This window comes from Bos mutus, chromosome 17 (assembly GCF_027580195.1).
Source record: "Bos mutus isolate GX-2022 chromosome 17, NWIPB_WYAK_1.1, whole genome shotgun sequence".
Classification (NCBI taxonomy): domain Eukaryota; kingdom Metazoa; phylum Chordata; class Mammalia; order Artiodactyla; family Bovidae; genus Bos; species Bos mutus.
In genome coordinates, this window is record NC_091633.1 from 57,058,189 (window position 1) to 57,084,065 (window position 25,877).

At 40.3% G+C, this 25,877-nt stretch overlaps 1 protein-coding gene across 5 annotated transcripts in view; it reads right to left on the reverse strand.

The window, feature by feature from the left end:
- Nucleotides 1-25,877, reverse strand: part of INPP4B (inositol polyphosphate-4-phosphatase type II B) — an 857,173-nt gene that overhangs the window by 279,210 nt on the left and 552,086 nt on the right. For all 5 annotated transcript variants that reach the window (XM_070386586.1, XM_070386587.1, XM_070386583.1 and 2 more), the window contains one exon: nt 6,854-6,904. In XM_070386586.1, coding sequence (XP_070242687.1) covers nt 6,854-6,904 — 51 coding nt within the window. The remainder of the gene's footprint in view (nt 1-6,853; nt 6,905-25,877) is intronic.

A 25,877-nucleotide genomic window follows, 5' to 3' on the forward strand; every position in this document is an offset into this window, starting at 1 on the left:
TGCCTTGACAGGCGAATTCTTTACCAGTGAGCCACCTGGGAAGCCCAGGGATATTATGAAACCATGTCAAACCAGAGGAAGTGTTATATATTCTAAATTTTTAAAATTTTATTCTAAAAATAATTATACATTAGGACTTCATGTTGCAAAAATGCACTATAACTACCTAGAGGGGTGGGATGCAGGACAGTGAGAGGGAAGCTCAAGAATGAAGGGATGTATGTATACTTATGGCTGATCCATGTTTTCGTATGGCAGAAACCAATACAACATCATAAAGCAGTTATCCTTGAATGCAAAATAAAACATAAAATAAAAGGAATTAATAAAATCCCCCAATTTACAGACAGTGCATAATTTCACATTGCAATACTGAACAATGGACTTGCCCATACATTTACCTTCTAGCGGGTTTTTATGTGTCTGCTTCTAATAAGATTATGACCTTCCACACCTTAGAAGGTGGAAAACATATCATTCGTTTACATGAATATTCACTGGACTCTTGGTAAAAGAATGAATTAGAGAAAATAGTCTTCTCTATTTCTGAAACTTGAATTCCCATGGAGGGAAAATAGTGCACAGTGCTAATGCGAAAGAAACTTAATACAGTTACTTTATCTTACTACCATTTTAATCACAATCATATAATTTAATAAAATTATTTTTAACAAATTTTTTATATTCCACGTGTAACTTAGGGAACATTTTTATTTCTCCTTCAATGTTGTTTCTAAAATTCTTAGCCTAAAGGTTTTAAAGTAGAAGCTCTAATATTGGGGGTAAATTAAAAAAAAAATTGTGACACTAGAATTGGAGGCCTGAAGCACCATTCTAAATTCAGGATTATATCCAAAAACTAAAATCTGGGCAAATAAATCATTTCTCCAAGCCCCCAGCCTAGCTGTCCACTGACGGGCATTGAAGAGCTCTGTAGGTCTGTCTTTTCTCTCACAAACCTAGGAATTGTACAATTTATTCCACCACATTAGGCCTTAGTTTCTATATGAAACAGTTGTATATGATAATAGTTCTTTCTCACAGTTACTGTTAAAAGAATTAAAGTAATCTAGGCAAAGCACTTAGTACATTACTGGGAAAATAGAAACCACTGCATAAATATTAGATTATATAGTGCTTAAGGAAAATATGCCCAGACGTCAGATGACTTAAACATAAGTCCACTTTAAGTATTTTTGGAAAAGGCAGAGTATTAAAAAATGTCTGAGAGAAATTCCAGTTATAAAAAAGGAAAACACGTGTTTAAAAATAAAAGTTAGATTCAGGCAAAACATAACTTGAAATAAACTCTAGTGAAAAATAAGTTTTTCTGCCAAATAGGAGAAAGTGAAGAGGAACTAAAGAAACTCTTGATGAAGGTGAAAGAAGAGAGTGAAAAAGCTAGCTTAAAACTCAACATTCAAAAAACTAAGATCATGGCATCTGGTCCCATCACTTTTTGGCAAATAGATAGGGAAAGAATGGAAACAGTGGCAGATTTTATTTTCTTGGGCTCCAAAATCAATGCAGACGGTGATTGTAGCCAATTAAAAGACACTTGCTCCTTGGAAGAAAAGCCATGACAAACCTCGACAGTGTGTTAAAAAGCAGATTCATCACTTTACCAACAAAGGTCTGTGTAGTCAAAGCTATGGTTTTTCTAGTAGTCATGTAGACGTGGGAGTTGGACCATAAAGAAGGCTGAGTACTGAAAAACTGATGCTTTCAAACTATGGTGCTGGAGAAGACTCTTGAGAGTCCCTTGGACTGCAAGGAGATCAACCAGTTAATCCTAAAGGAAATCAACCCTAAATATTCATTGGAAGGACTGATGCTGCAGTTGAAGCTCCAATACTTTGACCACCTGATGTAAAGAGCTGACTCACTGGAAGAGCCCCTGATGCTAGGAAAGATTGCGAGCAGGAAGAGAAGGGATCGGCAGAGGATGAGATGGTTGGATGGCATTATGACTCAATGGACATGAGTCTGAGCAAACTCCAGGAGACAGTGAAGGACAGGGAAGCCTGGCGTGCAGCAGTCCATGGGGCTGCAAAGAGCTGGGTACAACTTAGCAACTGAACAACACTCTAGTGAAAGAATGAATGTCATGTGGTCCCTTGCACTTCATAGTGCTGAGTACACAATAGCTATGATTTCTTGTAACTCAAATTTTTATTAGATCATGTGGAATGTTTATCAGAGCCCAAGAAATATCTGGATGAAATCAAAGAAAGTTAAGACTTGTGGAGACATGGCCCGCCTGTAGATAAAAATCAGGGACCCATAGGAGTTAACTGGCTTACACCCCGTCACAAAACTAGTTAATATGCAGAGGCCAAGTTAGAATCCAGGTTTCTTCCTCCTCAGTCCAGAATTCTTTCATCCTGCCTCACGCTGCGGGCCTCATTTCCAGGACAGGTGGCAATCCCCTTTCCTTCTGACGGGCTCTCTGTTCCCACTCTGTGTGGCTCTGACCTTTCTGGCCTGCTCACAATGATGCAACACTCACAATTATCATTCTGGTGCAAGCACCCAAAGTAGATGACTATTATGTTACTAGATGCGTGATTTCAATCATTCGCCTGGCTGGAGAGTGATGTCAAGCAGGGTGGTGAAAGCAAGACATCTGTGTCAATCCCTAGCCCTGCTCTATGAGAAGTGTACAGATCAACAGTCCCTGCACCAGTCCCAGCAAGGACTCTTCAGTCACAGACATCCACAGTGCTCAGCAGGGTTGCATACTTCCCTGAAGCAGGTCCTCAGCAGTCTGGTGCCCTGGTATTACACCAGGACCCGGCGGAAGTACTCCCTCTGTATGCATACCTCCAACGCCTATGTTCATCTCACAAAGCCTTTATGCCAAGTAATAGGTTGTCTTTATATTTTAACTTGCATGAACCTCCCAAATTTTTTCAAGTGCTGTCCAGAGCTGCATTATCCAGCTTGAGCACTAGTTTGCGGCTATTGTGAAGTGCGATGTGTTCTACGTGTAAATACACATCAAAGTTATAAGATGTGATATGAAAAGTGTGACATATATCATTAATGATTTTTACATTGATTATATTTTGAAATGATAATATTTGTGCATAGACAGGGTTAAATAAGAGAAGGCAATGGCACCCCACTCCAGTACTCTTGCCTGGAAAATCCCATGGATGGAAGAGCCTGGTGGGCTGCAGTCCATGGGGTCGCTAAGAGTAGGACTCGACTGAGCGACTTCCCTTTCACTTCTCACTTTCATGCATTGGAGAAGGAAATGGCAACCCACTCCAGTGTTCTTGCCTGGAGAACCCCAGGGACGGTGGAACCTGGTGGGCTGCCGTCTATGGGGACGCACAGAGTCGGACATGACTGAAGTGACTTAGCAGGGTTAAATAAAATATTATAATTAATTTCACCTGTATCTTTTTACACTTTTAAAAGCATGAGCTACTAGAAAATTTTAAATTATATATGTAGCACACATTGTATTTCTATTAGACAGTGCTGGTTTTGAGGTTAAATGGATATGTCCGTTATACTCTGTTCTATTCTCATAAAACTATACAGAGTAACTGTGGTATAAGTTGTAAAAGGTCTTTGAAAACTTGAAGTTGATATCGCGAGGCTGATACATAACATCTCCTACAAATAACTTACAGGACAGGGCTTTTTTCATACCTTTGTACAAGTATTTTTTCTTCACTCTCAACCCTAACAGACATTGTTGCACAGTCTCCAACCCCACAGGGAGGGATAAAGCATACATGAAATATTTGGGCTGAAAAAAATACATCAGAAAGAAAAAAAAAAAAACTGAGAGGAAATCTATTACAATGTGATGAAGAGTCTACAAAAAACATTAAAAAGCACTTTAGGGTGAAGTCATATATATTATAAAATTACATCTTTATTATGAATACACCTGAAAACTTTTCACAGCACAAATTGGTATCCGCTTGACTAAGTCATCAACAAAGGTGTGGGTGCCTCTAATAGGTGCTGCTGAAGAATGCAAAGAAATGTGTGGAACATATTTGAAAGATTTATAATAAAATGGTTAGCTCATTTTTAAAATAGGAGTACTTAGTGGCTAGAGTTCTTGACACATTGACCAAGAACTGAAACCCTCAAGAATTTTCTCAGTATCCAAAAAAATTCTGAGGAGTGATGAGATGTGTATTAACCAGTGGTCCTTCATAGCTTCTCAAGGTGTGGCAATTCTTCCCTATCAGAATACCATGTATTTTGAGAATGTTAGAAAGCCAAGGCATGCTTTAAAGTGTTAGTTGCTCAGCCATGTCTGACTCTTTGCAACCCCATGGACTGTAGCCCACCAGGCTTCTCTGTCCATGGAATTTTCCAGGCAATAATCCTGGAGTGGGCTGCCATTCTCTTCTCCAAGGAATCTTCTTGATGCAGGAATTGAACCTGGGTCTCCTGAATTGCAAACAGATTCTTTACCATCTGAGCCACCAAGGAAGCCCCCAAAGCATGCGGACTTATTTAGGCTCGTGCTTATCATGCTTGAGATGTAGTTCAGCAATATAACTGCCATTTCACTGATATCTGATGTGTCGGAAAGTGTACTAGATTCTTATCATATTATGTGATTATCTTTGGACATACCCTCCTCCCTTTGTATTCTGGTGGTCTAAACAAATACAAGATGGCAAACCAAAATCTTGGAATGGGAGACAGCACCAGTAGGGAGCTGCAACTGGGCAGGGAGACTGCAAGGGGCCTGCTAGGAGGGAAGCCTGAGGCTGGAAGGACTTGCTGGTCCCTTGGGGAAAAGTAAAGAAGCCCTTGTAGTCTTGGCAGTGAGATTGGTGGTGGAAGTAAAAAGAGTAAGAGAGGCTAAAGGGACAGGCAGGAAACAAAGCATGAAAATTCACTTGAATCGGAATTATTCAACCTGCACCAGGAAGAAACTTGAAGTCAGCGTTCAGCATGAGTGAGCATTGAAGCATCATTTTTCTTCGCCTTCGCTAACAGATGCAGAGGAGGCTGACTCACTTCTCAGCCAGCTCGTGCTTTCTGGATGGCTCCCTTTGGCCAGTTGGAACGGCAGCTGTGGCCAATGAGGAAGTGAACGCTACCTACTACAGGGTTCCCCACACCCACTGGAAGAAGGCTGCTAATTGCATGTAGGACTTCAGGGAATTTCAAATATGCCTTTCAGTTGGCTCAGCCACAGGGTCTCCTCAGTTCAGTTCAGTTCAGTCATTCAGTCGTGTCTGACTCTTTGCACCCCATGAATTGCAGCACGCCAGGCCTCCCTGTCTATCACAAACTCCAGGAGTTCACCCAGATTCAAGTCCATCGAGTCAGTGATGCCATCCAGCCATTTCATCCTCTGGCGTCCCCTTCTCCTCCTGCCCCCAATCCCTCCCAGCATCAGAGTCTTTTCCAATGAGTCAGCTTTTCGCATGAGGTGGCCAACGTACTGGAGTTTCAGCTTCAGCATCATTCCCTCCAAAGAAATCCCAGGGCTGATCTCCTTCAGAATGGACTGGTTGGATCTCCTTGCAGTCCAAGGGACTCTCAAGAGTCTTCTCCAACACCACAGTTCAAAAGCATAAATTTTTCAGCGCTCAGCCTTCTTCACAGTCCAACTCTCACATCCATACATGACCACAGGAAAAACCATAGCCTTGACTAGACGGACCTTTGTTGGCAAAGTAATGTCTCTGCTTTTCAATATGCTATCTAGGTTGGTTATAACTTTTCTTCCAAGGAGTAAGTGTCTTTTAATTTCATGGCTGCAGTCACCATCTGCAGTGATTTTGGAGCCCAAAAAAGTAAACTCTGACACTGTTTCCACTGTTTCCCCATCTATTTCCCATGAAGTGATGGGACCAGATGCCATGATCTTAGTTTTCTGAATGTTGAGCTTTAAGCCAACTTTTTCACTCAACTTATTTCTGGACTTCTTCCTCCTTTCTGAATTCCAGATCCCAGGGACAAGCCTCCTGGGCTATCTTTTCAAGAGCTTCCACCGCCTTGTCTAAGCAAAATCACCTGTTAACCTCTTATTCTCCCAACTTCTTAAAAGCTGGAGAGGTGATGGTTCTGATGCAGCAGGAAAACCTTAGCTGGATCTCCCAACACTGAGCTATACTTTGGTGGCAGTTTCTCTCTGACCTGCGCTCAAGGAGATCAAACCAGTTAATCCTAAAGAAAATCCACCCTGACTATTCATTGGAAGGACTGATGCTGAAGCTGAAACTCCAATAGTTTGGCCACCTGATGCAAAGAACTGACTCACTGGAAAAGACCCTGATGCTGGGAAAGAACGAGGGCAGGAGGAGAAGGGGACAACACAAGATGAGATGGTTTGATGGCATCACTGACTCAATGAACATGAGTTTGAGCAAACTCTGGAAGATAGTGAAGGACAGGGAAGCCTGGAGCGCTGCAGTCCATGGGGTTGCAAAATGTTGGACATGACTAAATGACTAAACTCAATGGTGTTGAAGCCACAGGGAGCAGAAACATCATAGTCCCTTGGCCAGTTAGTTCTCTGTCTCCTTGCTGGAGAGGTAGAGCTCACATTTTCAATTTCCCAGCCTCCTTTTGGTCCAGGAATGTTGGTTTCAATGGCATCTCAGTTTCCTGCAGGGCAATTTCTAGACTTTTCTCTAGCCACCTGACCTAAAGATGAATTGACATCATGATGATTTTTAGGAGAAAAGGAATGAAGTCCATGCAATTCAGCAAATATGTGACAATGTCTCCTTGCATAGTCACACCCAGTTAATTTAACTCCATTTTACTTGTCAGCTACCAGGCAGCAGGCCAGAGAAAGATCCCAATGATTAGCTTAGAAGCAACAAGTATGCCTTTTGGAAACATAAGAAACACTTACCCCAACCTCTGGTGGGGGATCCTTGTGTTCAGGTACAACACTGGTTCGAACCTAAGGAGAAAAAGAAACATTTTCTGTATCACTTTCAGAAGTAGAAACCAGTGAAGAACCACGTTCAGAGTAGAAACCCATGCAGAAGCATCAAATAGGTGTCCTTTTCATTTTCCTTTATCCGGCATCAATTCAGACTCTGTGGTTAATCATTACTGAAGGTATTTGTGTATAGTTTCCACCACGGGCAGCTACGAAGCTGTCCTTTTATAGTTCCTGAAACTCCTGATGTCCCTAAGTAGACAGAGCTGCCTGAATCCTCAGCTCAACACTCCCTGTCAAATACAGAGATATCAGGGCTTTAGGTGAATCACTTTTAATTTCCTGGAAAAGCAACCTTCATTCAGCATTCCAGGGAAAGAACAGAGTGACCTAGAGAATGCTGTTCCATGCATGCTTATACATATTTATTCTCTGCATAAGAACCAAGACGCACCATCCTTTTAGGATATCCCTCCCACTTAAGAATTCTCAGCCATGTGGATTCACCACTGCTGTGGGGGAACCTGCTCTGGCTCCTGCAGGACACTCTGGGTCAAGTCCGGAACCAGTGCCCCTGCAGGTTGAACTACACCTGTAGGAGACCCAGAGCCATTTTAGGAATCACCACCCCCAAGGGCAGATGGATCTGCAGCCACCATCCCTTCCAATATACATCATCAACCCGCTCCTTCATCCAAACTTTACTTTCCGTCTCTGGTCATTGTTTGTGTTACAGTTTTTATTGTTTTGTCTTTCATATTATTTATAGCATTGTAGATTTTGTGTTTTAAGTTTATAATAATACAATTTAAGCCTTTTTAATATTGCCATTCAGGAGCATTAAACGCACTCATGATACTGTGCAACCATCATAAAAAAAAAAAAAAAAGAAAACTGAGAGTCTGAGAGGCTGTGTTCCAGGCTGAAGTACTCATTTTGGACTGCCAAATAAAATATAATTCTAGAAAAAAAAAAAGAAATTAAATATTCATATAAAAAAAAAAAAGAATTCTCAGCCAAATTTTGAGATAACCACATCCAGATTCATCTGAAAACTAATTCTCAATTGTGGAAGAGAAAAAATGATGGTAGTGGTTTAGTTGCTAAGTTGTGTTCGACTCTTTTGTGACCCCATGGCCATTAGCCCACCGGGCTCCTCTGTGCAAGAGATTTCCCAGGCAAGAACACCGAAGTGGGTTGCCATTTCCTACTCCAGGCGAACTCCCCAACCAAGAGATCAAGCCCCTGTCTTCTGCATTGTAGGCGGGCTCCTGCATTGCAGGCAGATTCTTTACCACTGAACAACCAGGGAAGCCCCACAGAGGAAAATAGTAAAAAATAGTCATCTGGGGAAGATTTTCTTATGTTTCAAAAGCATTCCAGGTGAAAAAATCAACTCCTTACATAATAAGTAGACATATTTCTTCTCCTGAGTGGTGATCCTCAACCCTGGTTGTACATTACAACTACCTGAGGCCCGTTCAAACTATCTTGTGTTCTTTCCTGACCCAGGATGTTGAGTCTGATGTATTGCTACTGAGCCTATGATTCTCTGTTAAAACTTTTTTCCAGATAAAAAGAAATCACAATTATCTTTCTCACTTAAGAAAAAGCTAGTAAAAGCAGGAAGAAAACATAAATCCTAAATCTACTATATCTAAATTTACAGCAAAGATGTGATAAACAAGTTAAATGAATACAGAGCAATATACAAGAACACTGTGCTTAATTGGAGAGTAGAGGGCTGGTAAGACAGATGGGAGACAGGAACCCAGGAACATATAATGGATCAACGTTTTAGGGGGTCATTTAAACAAAATCCCTTTGGAGGTGCAGCAATGGCAATCATATTCTTTGTTTCTTTATGACAGATCCAGCATTATCACTTGCATAATTTGTCAGTCATTACAAGTCAAAATTGTTCACCAGAGCACAAAATAATGACAGGAGAGATCCCAACAGAGTAAACAACATAATTTACAGAACACACTCAACTCCAGATTTCATGACAGAGTGCTCACTAGTTAAGAGCATTTCCAGGTTGGTGGCTGTATTAACATTCTTCGGTCCAGAATGTTCAGATATACCTTCAGTCTCGTTATCTGGAAATCATTAGCTGGCCTCAAAGGATAAGGAAACTCAGAAACTATATATTAATACATGGCAAGCTGTAATGTAATATGTGTGCATGTATGTACATGTACACTAAATATAGTATGTGTGTGTATATATACATGTACATGCAGACTATATACTAGAAATATAAATAGTGAATATTCACAAATATGCAACCCATATACACATATACATATGTGTATATGTATCATCACTTTCAGAAAAGATTTGATATCCAAAAAGCATTAACCAAGGAGATATGGTTGAACATAGAAAGAAAGCAAAAGAAGCAAAAAAAAAAATGGTGAGAGTAAACATATATAGGACTGCATAAAGTGAGCACATGTACAAATATATATAAATATATATACACTATGCAATATAATGTTGGACAAAGTATTTTATATTTAAAAATATATATTTTATATATTTACTATGTATTTTACAATTGTTGCAACATAGTCGTTAAACTCCTAAATTATACTGATTTTATCAGTAGAACACTTATTAATATGAATAACCTGCATAGAGAAAAAAAGATTCTTAACCCCAAGTTGCAAACTATGAAAATGTCTAAAGCTATTCACTGACCAGTTTGCATATTAGTGTGTGTGTGAGTGTGTGTGTGTGTCTCTGCCTGTCTGTCTGTGTGCATATGCACAAAGGGGAGGGAAAGACAGAGAGAACTTCACTTTACATAAAGAAGCATTTTTAAAAAGTATATGTACTTCCATTTTGAGTTTATTTTTGTGTATGGTGTTAGAAAGTGGTCTAGTTTCATTCTTTTACAAGTGGTTGACCAGATTTCCCAGCACCACTTGTTAAAGAGATTGTCTTTAATCCATTGTATATTCTTGCCTCCTTTGTCAAAGATAAGGTGTCCATATGTGCGTGGATTTATCTCTGGGCTTTCTATTTTATTCCATTGATCAATATTTCCAGAAACTATAAAACTCCTAGAGGAGAACATAGGCAAAACACTCTCCGACATACATCACAGCAGGATCCTCTATGACCCACCTCCCAGAATATTGGAAATAAAAGCAAAAATAAACAAATGGGACCTAATTAACCTTAAAAGCTTCTGCACATCAAAGGAAACTATTAGCAAGGTGAAAAGACAGCCTTCAGAATGGGAGAAAATAATAGCAAATGAAGCAACCGACAAACAACTAATCTCAAAAATATACAAGCAACTCCTACAGCTTAACTCCAGAAAAATAAACGACCCAATCAAAAAATGGGCCAAAGAACTAAAAAGACATTTCTCCAAAGAAGACATACAGATGGCTAACAAACACATGAAAAGATGCTCAACATCACTCATTATCAGAGAAATGCAAATCAAAACCACTATGAGGTACCATTTCACACCAGTCAGAATGGCTGCGATCCAAAAGTCTACAAATAATAAATGCTGGAGAGGGTGTGGAGAAAAGGGAACCCTCTTACACTGTTGGTGGGAATGCAAACTAGTACAGCCACTATGGAGAACAGTGTGGAGATTCCTTAAAAAACTGGAAATAGAACTGCCTTATGATCCAGCAGTCCCACTGCTGGGCATACACTGAGGAAACCAGAAGGGAAAGAGACACGTGTACCCCAATGTTCATCGCAGCACTGTTTATAATAGCCAGGACATGGAAGCAACCTAGATGTCCATCAGCAGATGAATGGATAAGAAAGCAGTGGTACATATACACAATGGAGTATTACTCAGCCATTAAAAAGAATACATTTGAATCAGTTCTAATGAGGTGGATGAAACTGGAGCCTATTATACAGAGTGAAGTAAGCCAGAAGGAAAAACATAAATACAGTATACTAACGCATATATATGGAATTTAGAAAGATGGTAACAATAACCCGGTGTACAAGACAGCAAAAGAGACACTGATGTATAGAACAGTCTTATGGACTCTGTGGGAGAGGGAGAGGTTGGGAAGATTTGGGAGAATGGCAATGAAACATGTAAAATATCATGTAGGAAACGAGTTGCCAGTCCAGGTTTGATGCATGATGCTGGATGCTTGGGGCTGGTGCACTGGGACGGCCCAGAGGGAGGGTATGGGGAGGGAGGAGGGAGAAGGGTTCGGGATGCGGAACACATGTATACCTGTGGCGGATTCATTTTGATATTTGGCAAAACTAATACAATTATGTAAAGTTTAAAAATAAAATAAAATTAGAAAAAAAAAAAAGTATATGTACTTCATATTTTCCTGTACCATGGCACGTTTAAATCACAAGCGGAACTCTTAATTTAGAGGAACTTAAAGACAAAATAATAAACCAATTTTAAATTTTATAAAGTCAAATTTGTATAGGAAATGTTTGTTTAAATAAGTTTATATGTAGAGTTTTTATATATTTAAGATCAATACCACTGATGTGACAGTATATAGGTTACAAATCAATCATGCTTTTTTTACATAATATACATCTGTCTTCACAGTGAAAACACTGGGTTTGTCAGTGAATAAGGTCCCATTCCTTCTCTTGGGGACTTTAGAGTCTAGTGGACAGCATAAATGTATGAATAATCCAGGACAATGTAGTAAGTTCTAAAATGAAAATGTGGGTACATTCCTGTCTTAATGCAGAGTGAAGAGTAACTGATGCAGCCTGTAAGCATCAAGAAAGGCTTCACAACAGAGGAGGTCTGGGTTTTGAACAGTGAGTAGGAGTTTGAGGCAAAGGAGAAAGCGGCCAAGCAAAGAAGGTGTTATGTAGCAGGCATGGAGTCATAAAAACCCATCTGTGTTTGGAAAAGAGTGAGTATTCAGAAGATACTGTAACATGGGTCCTCTAAGGACACAAGAGTCAACTCTGTTTGGGGAGAGAGATCAATCTATCATGTTATGGAACTGGAGTTGTATACAATTTCTAGACAATAGGAAAAATTTTTTAAAGTATTTATTTATTTGGCTGTGCGAGGTCTAAGTTGCAGCACATGGATCTTTGATCTTCACTGTGGCGTGCGGGATCCTTTGCTGTGGCATTCGGGATCTAGTTCCCCAACCAGGGATCAAACCCAGGCCCCCTGCATTGGGACCACAGAGTCTCAGCCACTGGACCATTAAGGAAGTCCCCTCCTGGATCATTCAAACTCTGCCCAGAGTCATGTTGGGAGATTATTTAACCTCCTTTTGCCAGTTGTCTTTTCCCTTTACATCAGTTATCTCTAACATGCAGTTAATAAGAGATTCCATAGGTAGTTGTGAGTGAGACATCTTCCCAGCACTTAGAACAGTACGTGACACAGAGAGGAAAGGAGGAAGAAACAAGAGAGAAAAAGGGAAGGAAGAAGAGAGAAAACTGTGGGGGGTGAGAAAAAGAAAGAGAAGGAAGAGATGACAGAGAAAAGATGAGAGGAAGCAGAGAGACAGAGAGACGGAGATAGGACTGAGAGAGGAATATGTCACTGAAAAAAAAAAAAACAAACAAAAACCCATAAATAAATCTTGGACAGATTTAGCAGAGACCTCTTGGTGAGAAAGGGATGAAGCAATGACTGTCTCTATAGCATCTGGAATATTCCAGTTCGTCAGCAATGTCATGCCTCCTGAGATTTTCTGGTCTTCTTTATAAATTCATTTTTCCTTTTTTGGTCTTATTAGCAGTTCTTCGCCCTGTTTTGCTTCACCATACCCCTCCCCAATCCCCTCCTGGGACATAAGAATGTCTGCCTGGCTACATATTTAAAGTTCTTACCACTTCCTTTTGTCTGGACTTTTACGATATCAACAAATAAAGCAAGAAAGATCAATTTCTAGGAGTGGTCATGTAGAAAATTATATATTCCATCTTGAATATTTCTTAAGATTCCTGTAAAACAAATTCATTTCCTTCTCTATCAACTTTATAAGCTCAACCTTCTACATACTAAATTTACCCAGAAAAAAGGAAACAAAGGAAAATCAGGTAGCAGATAGTGAGTGCCACCCTTTCATCAAATCCTCATTGACTCATTCATGAGCTAATTGTTCAATTAAGAGGCCACTTGGGCTACCCCTGCTGTAGCTGAATAAAGCACTCCACAACTTGATATAAGAAGCTGTTCTTAAATGAGTCACCCTTGTTACAAAGAGCCTAGGCACACCCCCTAAGCATAGGAGGAGGGTGATTGCTGTATTTTTTCATATGTGAATGGTGGTAGGCTATTGTTAGGTATCCAGATCCACGGAAGAAGAGGCCATGCACCAAGGTGTCCAAGCCTGGACTTCACTGGTAGGTGAGGAAGAAGCAATCTTTCCCTGCAGGGTCTCAGCTGGAAGGAAGAGGGGAAGGTGTTGGCAGCAGTGGAGAAACACCCTTGGGACAAGAGGAAAACCCAGATCCTTTCTGCAGGCTATTGTCACATCCAGGAAGGTCTCTTGTAACCAACGCATCATTGAAACATACCCTTTTTTCTAACAAAAATGTTACTATAATTCTCTGTATCTCAAATTAAAATATATAAAATCATCAGATTTACTTGTTCCACTTGGAATGAGATAAAGAATAACCTTACTATAATAAACACATGGAAACCTGATCACACAGAAATGTCTGGCTCCCCTCTGAGTCCTATACAAGTTCACAAAAATGCACTGTTTTATAGGCAAAGAGATAGAATATGGCTACCTTTTAAAAATATTGTTTTTTTAAAAAAGCTAACAGAATCTCAGAACTGGAAGCAATTTTAGGCATTATTTATTGGGCAATGTTTCTTAAACTCTAGCATACACAGTCACCACTCACTGATCCGCAGCTGGTTAGGCGGATGGTCTGAGGGCCATCCCTTAAAGCTTGTTACAGAAATGCAGAATCTCAGGCCCCTTCCAGACATATTGAAAGTGAAGTATTAGTCACTTAGTCACGTCTGACTCTTTGTGACTCCAGACTCCTCTGTCCATGGGATTCTCCAGAAAAGAATACTGGAATGGGTAGCCATTCCCTTCTCCAAAGGATCTTCCCAACCCAGGGATCAAACCAGGGTCTCCTGCATTGCAGGCAGTTTCTTTACAGTCTGAGCCACCAGGGAAGCCATCCTGAATCAGTCTTCATTTCATTAAGATCCCCGGGTAATTCATATACCAGCTAAAGTTGGAGGTCTAGCCCGTCTAGTCAAAGCTATGGTTTTTCCAGTAGTCATTTATGGAGAGTTGGACCATAAAGAAAGGTGAGCACCGAAGAACTGATGCTTTCCAATTGTGGTGCTGGAGAAGACTCTTGAGAGTCCCTTGGACAGCAAGGAGATTAAACACGTCAATTCTAAAGGAATCAACCCTGAATATTCTTTGGAAGGACTGATGCTGAAGCTTAAGCTCCAATACTTTGGCCACCTGATGTGAAGAGCCAACTCACTGGAAAAGACCCTGATGCTGGGAAAGACTGAGGGCAAAAGGAGAAGCAGGACGGCAGAGAAAGACATAGTTAGATAGCATCACTGACTCTATAAACATGAATTTGAGCAAACTCTTGGAGATAGTGAAGGGCAGGGAAGCCTGGTGTGCTGCAATCCATGGGGTTGCAAAAAGTCAGACACGACTTAGCACTGAACACACACACTAGAATCCTTACGAGTGAAACAGCCACAGATGCCAATGGTAGATATTCATTTGCACCTAAAAATGCCTAATAAGGAAGGGAATTTGTCTTCTGGTTATGAAGGCACTTAGTAATTTTCTTAAATGTCAAGCATCTGTAAAAGCTCCAGATACTATCTGTTTCAGAAATATCCTTTCCTTTGTTATGCTTTGCTGTATCATGCTATGGAGGAGAGGCTGCTCTGGTCATCAAGTCAGGGATTGATTTGGGACAGAGATGGGCTAGAAAAACTCAGTGTTTCAGGCTGAATCCCTACCTTCTACCCCTAACTTCTAACCCTTCACTCCCCGACCCAGTCTCAGTTTCATATTCTGAAGCCCTAATCACAGCACCTTGGGATGACTACAATTGGAGATAGGGTCATTAGGTTTAAATGAGGCCACTAGGACAGGGTCCTAATGCAATAGGACCTGTGCCCTGATGAGAAGAGGAAGACACACCAGAGGTGCAAACACAGAGGGATGATCCAGTGAAGAATGAGCAGAGGACCTCCCTGGTGGGCCAGCGGTTAAGACGTAACCTTCCAACGTAGGCAGGTGCAGGTTTGATCCCTGCTCAGAGAGCTAAGATGCCACATGCCTCCTGGCCAAAAAACCAAAAACCTAAAACAGAAGCAATATTGTAACAAATTCAATGCTGACTTTTAAAATGGTCCAAATCAAAGAAAAAAAATCTGCAAGGAGGGCGGTCAACTGCAAGTCAAGGGGAGAGGTCTCAGAAAACCTCATCCCTGCTGACACCTTGATCTTGGACTTCCAGAAGCCAGAAATGCGAGAAAATAAATTTCTGCTATTTAAGCCGCTCAGTCTGTGGCACTTGGTCATGGCAGCCTCAGCGAACTAAGACACTCGGTCTATCTGTGTTACAGGGTATGGCCCTCAGGGGGGAGCCTAATTCGTCTTTGCTCCTCAACCCTTGAAAGGATGCTAGAGATTCTCAGATGTCTCAGTGGACCACTTTTGCACTGGATCTCAGCTTCAGCATCTGTCTTTAGAGACCGAGCAGCCATGAATTTGAGTCCCTTTTGGTCTCTAAGTTTGTTATTTCAGCTACACATGAAAACCCGAATCTTCTGGGTTCTGAGCCAGCTGGCTGCCTTGTGTTCAGTAAAGACAGATACTCAGGCTTCCAGCTACAGAGAGAAAATCTGTTCATTGCCCCCAGGTGAGAAATGGCTTTTTAGTCGCTCAGCATCAATTCACCACCCCCCTCTAGGACTGGGGCTCTTGCTTGGTTTTGGTCCCTTTGCCTGGTTCCCTAAACACTGTGAAATGGTGGGAGGTTTCACTCTGCTTTTTTTTATAAACCTTTGGCCTGGTTCTTTGGCTCCTGCCAGGGTCAGGATTCAGTGAGTCTCTTCTGAGAAAAAAATGACCATTAATTTGAGGACTCTCAAGTCTCAGTTTCTCACACCATCCAATACAACTCCTGAAAGCTCGGCTAATTTCTCTTTCTCTGGGCAGCAGCCCTCCGTCCAGGTAAATTCCTGTTCTTTAGCCCACTCTAGAATCACCAAAGGCCTGGGGAGGAAAATACACACGCTCCTGATAGCTCATCTCTGACAGGTCCTCCTTTCATTTTTCTCTTGAATCTGCCTGCAATTTAGGAGATGCAAGTTTGACCCCTGCATTGGGAAGATTGCCTAGCAGAGGAAATAACAACCTACTCCAATATTCTTACCTGGAGAATCCCATGGACAGAGGAGACAGGCAGGGTACTGTCCATGAGGTAGCAAAGAGTCAGACATGACTGAGCATGACCATATTAGTTGTTATTACTATCATGGCTTGATGATGTTTTCAAACATGACTTTTGTAACATTTGACTCATTTCTATGTGGTGTCAGAGAGAGTTGCTGATCCCAGCTACCACATCGTAACCCAACTAAATTTTTTTTTTTTTTCTGAAAGCTACTGCAAAGCTAAGGAATCTTCCAAATACACAATTACAAAATGAAAAAAAAAAAAAAAAGATCAACAGAGCATAGTAGTTAAATATGTTTGGAGGGGGAAAGGGATGCCATTATATGTTGGTCTATTGAGTAAAGTGAAAGTGTTAGTCACTCAGTTGTGTCCAAGTATGTGTGACCCCATGGACTATAGCCCGCCAGGCTCCTCTGTCCATGGAATTCTCCAGGCAAGAATAACGGGTGGGTAGCCATGCCCTTCTCCAGGAGATCTTCCTGACCCAGGGGTCAAACCCACATCTCCTGTGCCTCCTGAATTGCAGCCAGATTCTTTACAGTCTAAGCCATCAGGGAAGCCCTGTCTACTGAGTGAAGTCTTCAGTAAACCAGTTATAAATGGATAACTGCAGGTAGTTTTCTTAGTAAAAGCAGTTAATCCTGAATCCTGAACACTATCCAAAAAGGATCCAATAAGTAATGAGTGTGACTTGCAATCCTGGCCTTTGCTGGGCAAATGTGATCCTCTTTCACATGTCAAAATGTATCATGTACATGATGTACACAAGAACATTCTAGAGATTTCCAAGCAAAAAGAGATCACAGTGAGAAAAATGTAAACACTCTTAGTTTGGATGCATCTAATCTTAGAGATGTTCCAGAAAGAGACTCACAGACTTACGAGCTTAGGATTGCTGGGGGGAAGGACGGGGGCCTGGGGAAGGGACAGTTAGGGAGTTTGGGGTCGCCGTGTACACACTGCCATATTTAAAATGGATAACCAGCAAGCACCTACTGTACAGCACATGGAACTCTGCTCAGCGCTATTTGGCAGCCTGGATGGGAGGGGAGTTTGGAGGAGAATGTATACATGCATATGTATGGCTGAGACTCTGGGCTGCCCACCTGAAACTACTGCAACATTGTTTGTTAATCTGCTATACCCCAATACAAAAAAAAAAAAAGAAGTATAAAACTATAGTAGAGGATTCCCATGTCTCTAAGGCAGTGATGTTCACACCACAGACTTCTGGTAACGTGAGTCCCTTTATGCTTAATTGGTGGCTCCTTAAGACTGTTAATTTCACCAAATGAATGTGACATTATACTAAATTCTACCAGTCATATAGGAGTCATGTGGTCTTTTACATTAATGGCGACTGAAAACGTGGCTCTGGAGTCATATAACTCTGGGTAACCCTGCCATTATCCACATTTTATACCATTTCCCTTTCCAAATCTTACAGAGATCTATTATAGGCTGGTAAAAAAAAATAAAAAAAGTACTGAATAGCCAAAATATCTTTAGACATTCTCTTCCTTTGTTAGAGAGTTACTGAAAAATATAAGCTCTGCTGAAAATAAGAGACGCTAAAACTGAGGTCTAGTTTTCATGAAATCAGAAGAAGGTCTCTCTATTGCTGTTCTGTGAGTAAATCCTTATGCCTTTCAGACTCTACTCCTGGCTCCTCCGAAAAGGGTCACCAGGCTAGGAAAGGCAACACTGGTCAGAGCCCATGGGGTGTCCTGCACTGCATCTCAGAGTCAAGACTTGACCTGGGCACTCACCAAAAACAAACAGGACAAAATTCCAAAGAGCTGTACAATTTAAGGCCAAAGTTCTTTTTTTTGGGGGGGGGAGGGGTGTATTGGCATATATACATTACTCTGTATAAAGTAGTTAACTAGTAAGAACCTACTGTATAGCACAGGGAACCCTACTCAATGCTCTGTGATGTCCTAAATGGGAAGGAATTCCAAGGAAGAGGGGATATATGTATATGTCTGGCTGATTCCCTTTGGTGTACAGCAGAAACTAACATAAAATTGTAAAGCAACTGTATTCCAATAAAAAATTAAACTAAAAAATAGATATTTAGCTATTTTTAAAACAGAAATAAAGAATAAAGGACTCTTTATACCAAAAAAACAGAATATAAAAATGTGTTTGTAGGCACCGAAGATATTAACTAATAATCTGCTAAATAACCGCTCATTATAGTTGAGAATTCAACTCCTGCTGACTTCCAAAGCCCCGTATGAGAATATTAACATTTCAGGACACAGATCACTCAATTCAAGTATCATATATCCATATTAATAGCTTTTTGGTAAGGTCAAACGTCCATCACTGTTTTCATTTCTCTTCCTCTATTTCTCCACTTCTCCAACATACAAAAATAGTTGTACCATCATTCTGAAAAAGGAAAAGAAAGTCAATGGGAGCTGATCTCTTGATAGCAGCACGAGACCTAGGTTGACCTGGGTTGAATATGTGCTACCCTAGAAACTTTCTACCCTAGAAAGAAATATACAAATCTATAATTGATAAAGAAGGATAAGAGAATCAATGGAAGTAACTATTTCCTTGCCCTATGGGTAAAGTATTTCAGAGGCACATGTATCTTTTTTTTTTTTTTTACTTGTATTATCTCACTTAATTCCTTAGTTCTGGGTTATATTATTAGTCTCTGGCCCATTTTACAGATAAGAGAAGTCAGATTCAGAAAACTGGAGTGATTTGCCCACTTCAGTAGCAAGTTACAGCTCAGATTTGAAATGCTCTGCTTAAAGCATCTGCATCTCTTCCATGACAGTGTGCCTTTTCTGAGCCCAGACTGGTGGTGACTTTAATCGTCTTCCCTAGGGCTGCTTAATGAGTTTTAAAAACCAAAAATCTATTAGCCTCAGGGAATAGAAACAGACACAATTCATCACATTACCAGACTCAAAAACACCATCCTTAATATATTAACAGCCCCCAATTAAGACCAGAGTCATGAGTTAATGAATGAGCCATTAGACAGAGAACAGTAATATCAACACAAGCACATGTCTATTAACATGTTGCTCAGTGAAAGTCAATTAGTCCCAGCACTGTAAAGGCTAAATAATTTCTAGGTAGCTTTAAAATGAAATTATTGTGATATTGCTTAGTATTTTAAGAGTTCATTTATAACTCAGTCTTTCGTAACCCCCAGTCAAAAGAAGATCACCAAGCCCAGAGTAAAGAGCAATTGATTGATAAGATCAATTCACAAAGTACATTTTTTTCAACAAATTGGAAAAAAGTGGTGTACACAGACACAGAGAGAAGAGGCTTTTACTGTATCTACCCAATGAAGTGTTGTGGTCATCTCTTCTATTCTATTATCACATCAGTATCTTTCTCTATGGAATTCCACCGAAGTATTGGATTGGCCAAAAAGTTCGTTTGGGTTTTTCTGGATAAGGTTATAGAAAAATCTGAACGAACACATTTTTTGGCCAATCCAACATCTAATAATTTATTCAGTCATTAGGTCTCAGTATTGGCTGCACTTGACAACCACTTGGAGAAGCTTTAAAGCTTTTAAAAATTCTTTACATTCCTTTAATTAATGGTTTCTAATCACTCAGAATTGTTTTTCATTGCTTTCCCTTCTCATTCACTCCACAAACCACCTCATGAGATAGCTGAGGCTAACACCTGAGGTTCCTTTCAATCTGCCTGAAAACAAAACTCCAAAACAAGTTAAGTTTCTCCCCAGGTTACAGGGCTGCTCCATAAAAGGGCTAGCATTTCAACACAAATCTGTGTTCTGAAACCAGTGTTCTCAACCCCTCCATTGCTGTGTTGTGTGCAGCTTAGGCTGAAACGAGAGTTCACATCCACGACAGTGGACTGAAGGCAACGTAGAGAAACTGAAACTAAACTTTGCAGTTTCTCAGCAGCAGAGGGAAATGTGACTGTGGCACCTCAAACTGGGATGAGGGAAGATACTTCTCAAAGAAACACTATTATGAAAGAAATAGAGGAAAACAATAGAATGGGAAAAACTAGAGATCTCTTCAAGAAAATTAAAAGATACCAAGGGAATATTTCATGCAAAGATGAGCACAAGAAACAGGAGAAATGGTATGGACCTAACAGAAGTAGAAGATATTAAGAAGAGGTGGCAAGAACACACAGAAGAACTGTACAAAAAAGATCTTCATGACCCAGATAACCATGACGTTGTGACCACTCACCTGGAGCCAGACATCCTGGAATGTGAAGTCAAGTGGGCCTTAGTAAGCATCACTACGAACAAAGCTAGTGGAGGTGATGGAATTCCAATTGAGCTATTTCAAATCCTAAAAGATGATGCTGTTGAAGTGCTGCACTCAATATGACAGCAAATCTGGAAAACTCAGCAGTGGCCACAGGACTGGAAAAGGTCGGTTTTCATCCCAATCCCAAAGAAAGGCAATGCCAAAGAATGTTCAGACTACTGCACAACTGCACTCATCTCACATGCTAGCAAAGTAATGCTCAAAATTCTCCAAGCCAGGCTTTAGCAGTATATGAACCATGAAGTTCCAGATGTTCAAGCTGGATTTAGAAAAGACAGAGGAACCAGAGATCAAATTGCCAACATCCACTGGATCATCGAAAAAGCAAGAGAGTTCCAGAAAAACATCTACTTTTGCTTTATTGACTATGTCAAAGCCTTTGACTGTGTGGCTCACAACAAACTGTGGAAAATTCTGAAAGACATGGGAATACCAGACCACCTGACCTGCCTCTTGAGAAATCTGTATGCAGGTCAAGAAGCAACAGTTAGAACTGGACATGGAACAACAGATTTGGTCCAAATCGGGAAAGGAGTATGTCAAGGCTATAAATTGTCACCTTGCTTATTTAACTTATATGCAGAGAACATCATGAGAAATGCTGGGCTGGATGAAGCACAAGCTGGAATCAAGATTGCTAGGAGAAATATCAATAACCTCAGATACGCAGATGACACCACCATTATGGCATAAAGTGAAGAAGAACTAAAGAGACTCTTGATGAAAATGAAAGAACAGAGTGAAAAAGTTGGCTTAAAGCTCAACATTCAGAAAATGAAGATCACGGCATCCAGTCCCATCACTTAATGGAAAATAGATGGGGAAACAATGACAGACTTTATTTTGGGGGGCTCCAAAATCACTGCAGATGGTGACAGCAACCGTGAAATTAAAAGACACTTGCTCCTTGGAAGAAAAGCTATGACCAATCTAGACAACATATTTAAAAGCAGAGACATTATGGATGTGAGTTGGACTACAAAGAAATCTGAGCACCAAAGAACTGATGCTTCTGAACTATGGTGTTGGAGAGGACTCATGAGAGTCCCTTGGACTGCAAGGAGATCCAACCAATCCATCCTAAAGGAAATCAGTCCTGAATATTAATTGGAAGGACTGATGCTGAAGCTAAAACTCCAGTACTTTGGCTACCTGATGCAAAGAACTGACTGAAGACCCTGATCCTGGGAAAGATTGAAGGCAGGAGGAGAAGGGGACGACACAGAATGAGATGGTTGGATGGCATCACCAACATGATGGACGTGAGTTTGAGTAGGTTCCGGGAGTTGGTGATGGACAGGACAGGTGTACTGCAGTCCATGGGGTCGCAGAGTTGGACATGACTGAGCAACTGAAGTGAACTGTAGGTCTCCTGCGGGATGCACTCAGGGTTGTCTTAAAACAGCAGAGTGTTCAATTGAATGCTGTAAAATCTTCATAAGAAGAGAATAATGATGAAAAACTATGTTTCTATAAAAGATCTATTTAAAGTTTCCAAAGATTGACTTCCAGACTTGGGAACACAATCTCATTAGTGGAGGACATCTCTTTCTGTAACAAACCAGATGCCCAGTGAATCCTGTGACACAGCAGCGGGGACACAAAATGCTTGCATTGAACATCTTTTATTTTTTATTATTTATTTATTTGGCTGTGCCAGGTCTTAGTTGTAGCACTCGGGGTCTTGGATCTTCATTGCAGCACGTGCAATTTTTTTTTTTCTGTTGCATAATGTGGGATCTAGTTCCCTAAAGGGGGATCAAACCGGGCCCCCTGCATTGGGAGCACAGAGTCTTAGCCACTGGACCACCTGAGAAGTTTCCAGTTTACATCTTATTCAAACTCCAGATCAGCAGTATGCTAATGAGGTCCAATCAGGGGATCTGCAAGGTCAACACCATTTTCATAATAATTCTAAGACAGGATTTTTCCTTTCTACTTTCATTCTTTCACAAATGTACAGTACAGAGTGGAATTTTCTAGATGCTATAAGAAATGTGATTTGCCTACAGACTGAAACATGACAACAAAAGTCTCTCCTATTAATCAGACATTAAGAGACTTACACATATGTAAAACAATGGCATTCTCCCAATATTTTTTTTAGTTTTCCAAAACAATTAATTTTGAAAAACATGTAATATATATGCTAACATATAATAGGCTTATTATTAGCTATTTTAAGTGAATTAATACATATTTTTTTAATTCTCTAAGTTTTAATTTTTAATGTGGTTAATAGCCACAGTTATAAAAATCCACATTACCAAAGCCGTTTGAGATTCTGGAGAATATTTCAATCTTAGCATTTTAAGGAAGATTTCTGCCGTAGAATCTCTTTCAGAGATGGATGTGATGTTTACTACATGAACCCACTCATCCAGTCGCTCTGAATCCCTATGGGTTCCTTGAACTTGTCTTTCTTCCATTTCCCTGCATGCCTTTGCCCACAATGATCTGTCATTCTAAGTGTGAGGGACATGACTGTGAAAAAGGAATCATCAATTTATAGGCCTGCATTCTAGCAACAGGAAGAGATGGAAACATCAAAATGGGTAAATTACTAAGTATGCACAGAAGTCAAATAGGGCAATGGAATGAAGAGTTAAATGGATAGGAGTATTTTATGTCCAGTGGTGAGGGTGAATTTCTCTGAGCAGGTGACTTTAAGACCTACTAAAGAAGAGAAGCCAGTCCAGAGGAAAATAAGCAGGGATGGTGTTCCAGTCAAAAACAACATCAAGTGCAAAGGCCCTGAGGCCAGAGTGGCTGGAAAAAAAGTAGTTGAAGGAGGAGGTAGAAGAAGAAAATAGATTAAAAGGAAGGCAGGGCTTTGGTAGAGTCAAGTCTACATTCTAATACCAATAGGAAACTATAGCAGGGTTTTGAGCCAAGAAGAGATGTGATCTTTCTCATACTTTAAAAATATTCTGATTGTATATGGAGAACAGACTACAGAAAGTCGAGTGGAAACGATGAACAGTTAGGAGTTATTTGCAAATTAGAGTTTTATTATGACTGCTTTACTTTCTCAGAGACACGATCAGGTTAACGTAGTTAGGTTTTAGAATGATAATTGTTTCGGTAACCTTGAGCCATTTAATTTGTTTCTGAATATTGATAGAAAGTACTTTGACACTGAGAGAGAAATAGTTCTTAAATTTCCTGCATGTGTAATTACATTAATCTCTGAGGATAATAATGCTCAACCATCATAAGAATATTTGTGGATGAATATTTAAATACATTTAGTGCTAAATAATAAATGTACTATTTACATTACAAATATTAAAGAATAGCACAGCTCTTGAAATAGAAGAATCTTCAGAAGAAATATGCTACCTTGAAGCATGCTACCTTAAACCATGAAGGGACCTCAATTCCCTGAAAAGAAATTATCAACAAACTGAATGGTAACAGAATAATAATTACTGAAGAAACCCCTATGAGTAGGATTTTTTATGGATGGATTCAACATTTCTGGCAGGTACCCATGGCAGTACAATTTAGAGAATGTTTTCATTGTTCCATCTTTGCATTTAAACCATATCAGCAAGCAAGGATTCAAAGACCCATGAATGGCAAATAATGATGGATAGACGGAAGATCATAAAAACAAAGAACAGCATCTTTAATTTTGAAACCAAACCCCTTCTTTTCAGCACTTCTGCTGCTACTGCTGCTAAGTCGCTTCAGTTGTGTCCAACTCTGTGTGACCCCATAGACAGCAGCCCACCAGGCTCCCCCATCCCTGGGATTCTCCAGGCAAGAACACTGGAGTGGGTTGCCATTTCCTTCTCCAATGCATGAAAGTGAAGTCGCTCAGTCGTGTCCGAATCCCAGCGACCCCATGGACTGCAGCCCACCAGGCTTCTCTGTCCATGGGATTTTCCAGGCAAGAGTACTGGAGTAGGGTGCCATTGCCTTCGTATTTTCAGCACTGCTGCTGCTGCTGCTGCTAAGTCGCTTCAGTTGTGTCTGACTCTGTGCGACCCCATAGACGGCAGCCCACCAGGCTTCCCCGTCCCTGGGATTCTCCAGGCAAGAACACTGGAGTGGGTTGCCATTTCCTTCTCCAATGCATGAAAGGGAAAAGTGAAAGTGAAGTCACTCAGTCGTTCCCAACTCTTAGCGACCCCATGGACTGCAGCCTACCAGGCTCCTCCACCCATGGGATTTTCCAGGCAAGAGTACTGAAGTGGGGTGCCATCGCCTTCTCCGTATTTTCAGCACTAGACACTTGTAAATGGGACTTCTGAAAAGCTTCTTTCCATGTAAGCAAGATTTTGCACCTCATAGGGCCTGACTTAAAACACAACTTGGAGGAGTTTGGGACTAACATATACACACTACTATATATATAATAGATAATATACATTATATATTATATGTTATGTATATAATATATATCAGAGAAGGCAATGGCAACCCACTCCAGTACTCTTGCCTGGAAAATCCCATGGACGGAGGATCCTGGTAGGCCGCAGTCCGTGGGGTCGCTAAGAGTCGGGCATGACTGAGTGACTTCACTTTCACTTTTCCCTTTCATGCACTGGAGAAGGAAATGGCAATCCACTCCAGTGTTCTTGCCTGGAGAATCCCAGGGACGAGGAGCCTGATATAGTATGTATATATATATACTATTTATATATAATAGATAATCAATAAAGACCTACTGTATAGTAAAGGGAACTCTACTCAATACTCTGTAATAACCTAGATGAGGAAAAAGTTCTGGAAAAGAATACATATATAAGTACATATACATATATTTGTATAACTGAATCACTTTGCTGTACACCTGAAACTAACAACATTGCAAATCAACTATATTCCAAAATAAAAATAAAAAATTTTAAAATATATTTTGGAAATCCTACTCTAGATTTTTTTGAAGTTAAAGCTGTGGAACATTGTTCATCTGCACTGAAGCTGCCTTCAAGATGGCCCTTTCATTTTCTTTTTTTTTTTTATTAAAGTTTTTCTGTGTATTTTAACCAAAGACACACACATCCATAGAATGCACACTCTTATTCAGTAAAGCAATTCAATTTAAAATGTAACTATTCAACAAATGCCAAAATACTCCTATTTCTTCAAATCATTCAAAGCTTTTAAAATATATCTTCTCAGATTTCAAAGGAATTTATTGTCTCAAGGAGACATTTACAACCTAGAGTCTTTAACACTTAAAACTCTTAACAGTTGGGAGCGTCTCCATCATTTATAATGCACGTTTGTGCTTAAAATGAGTTTACACTTGGTATACTGGCTGCCTCAGTGCCC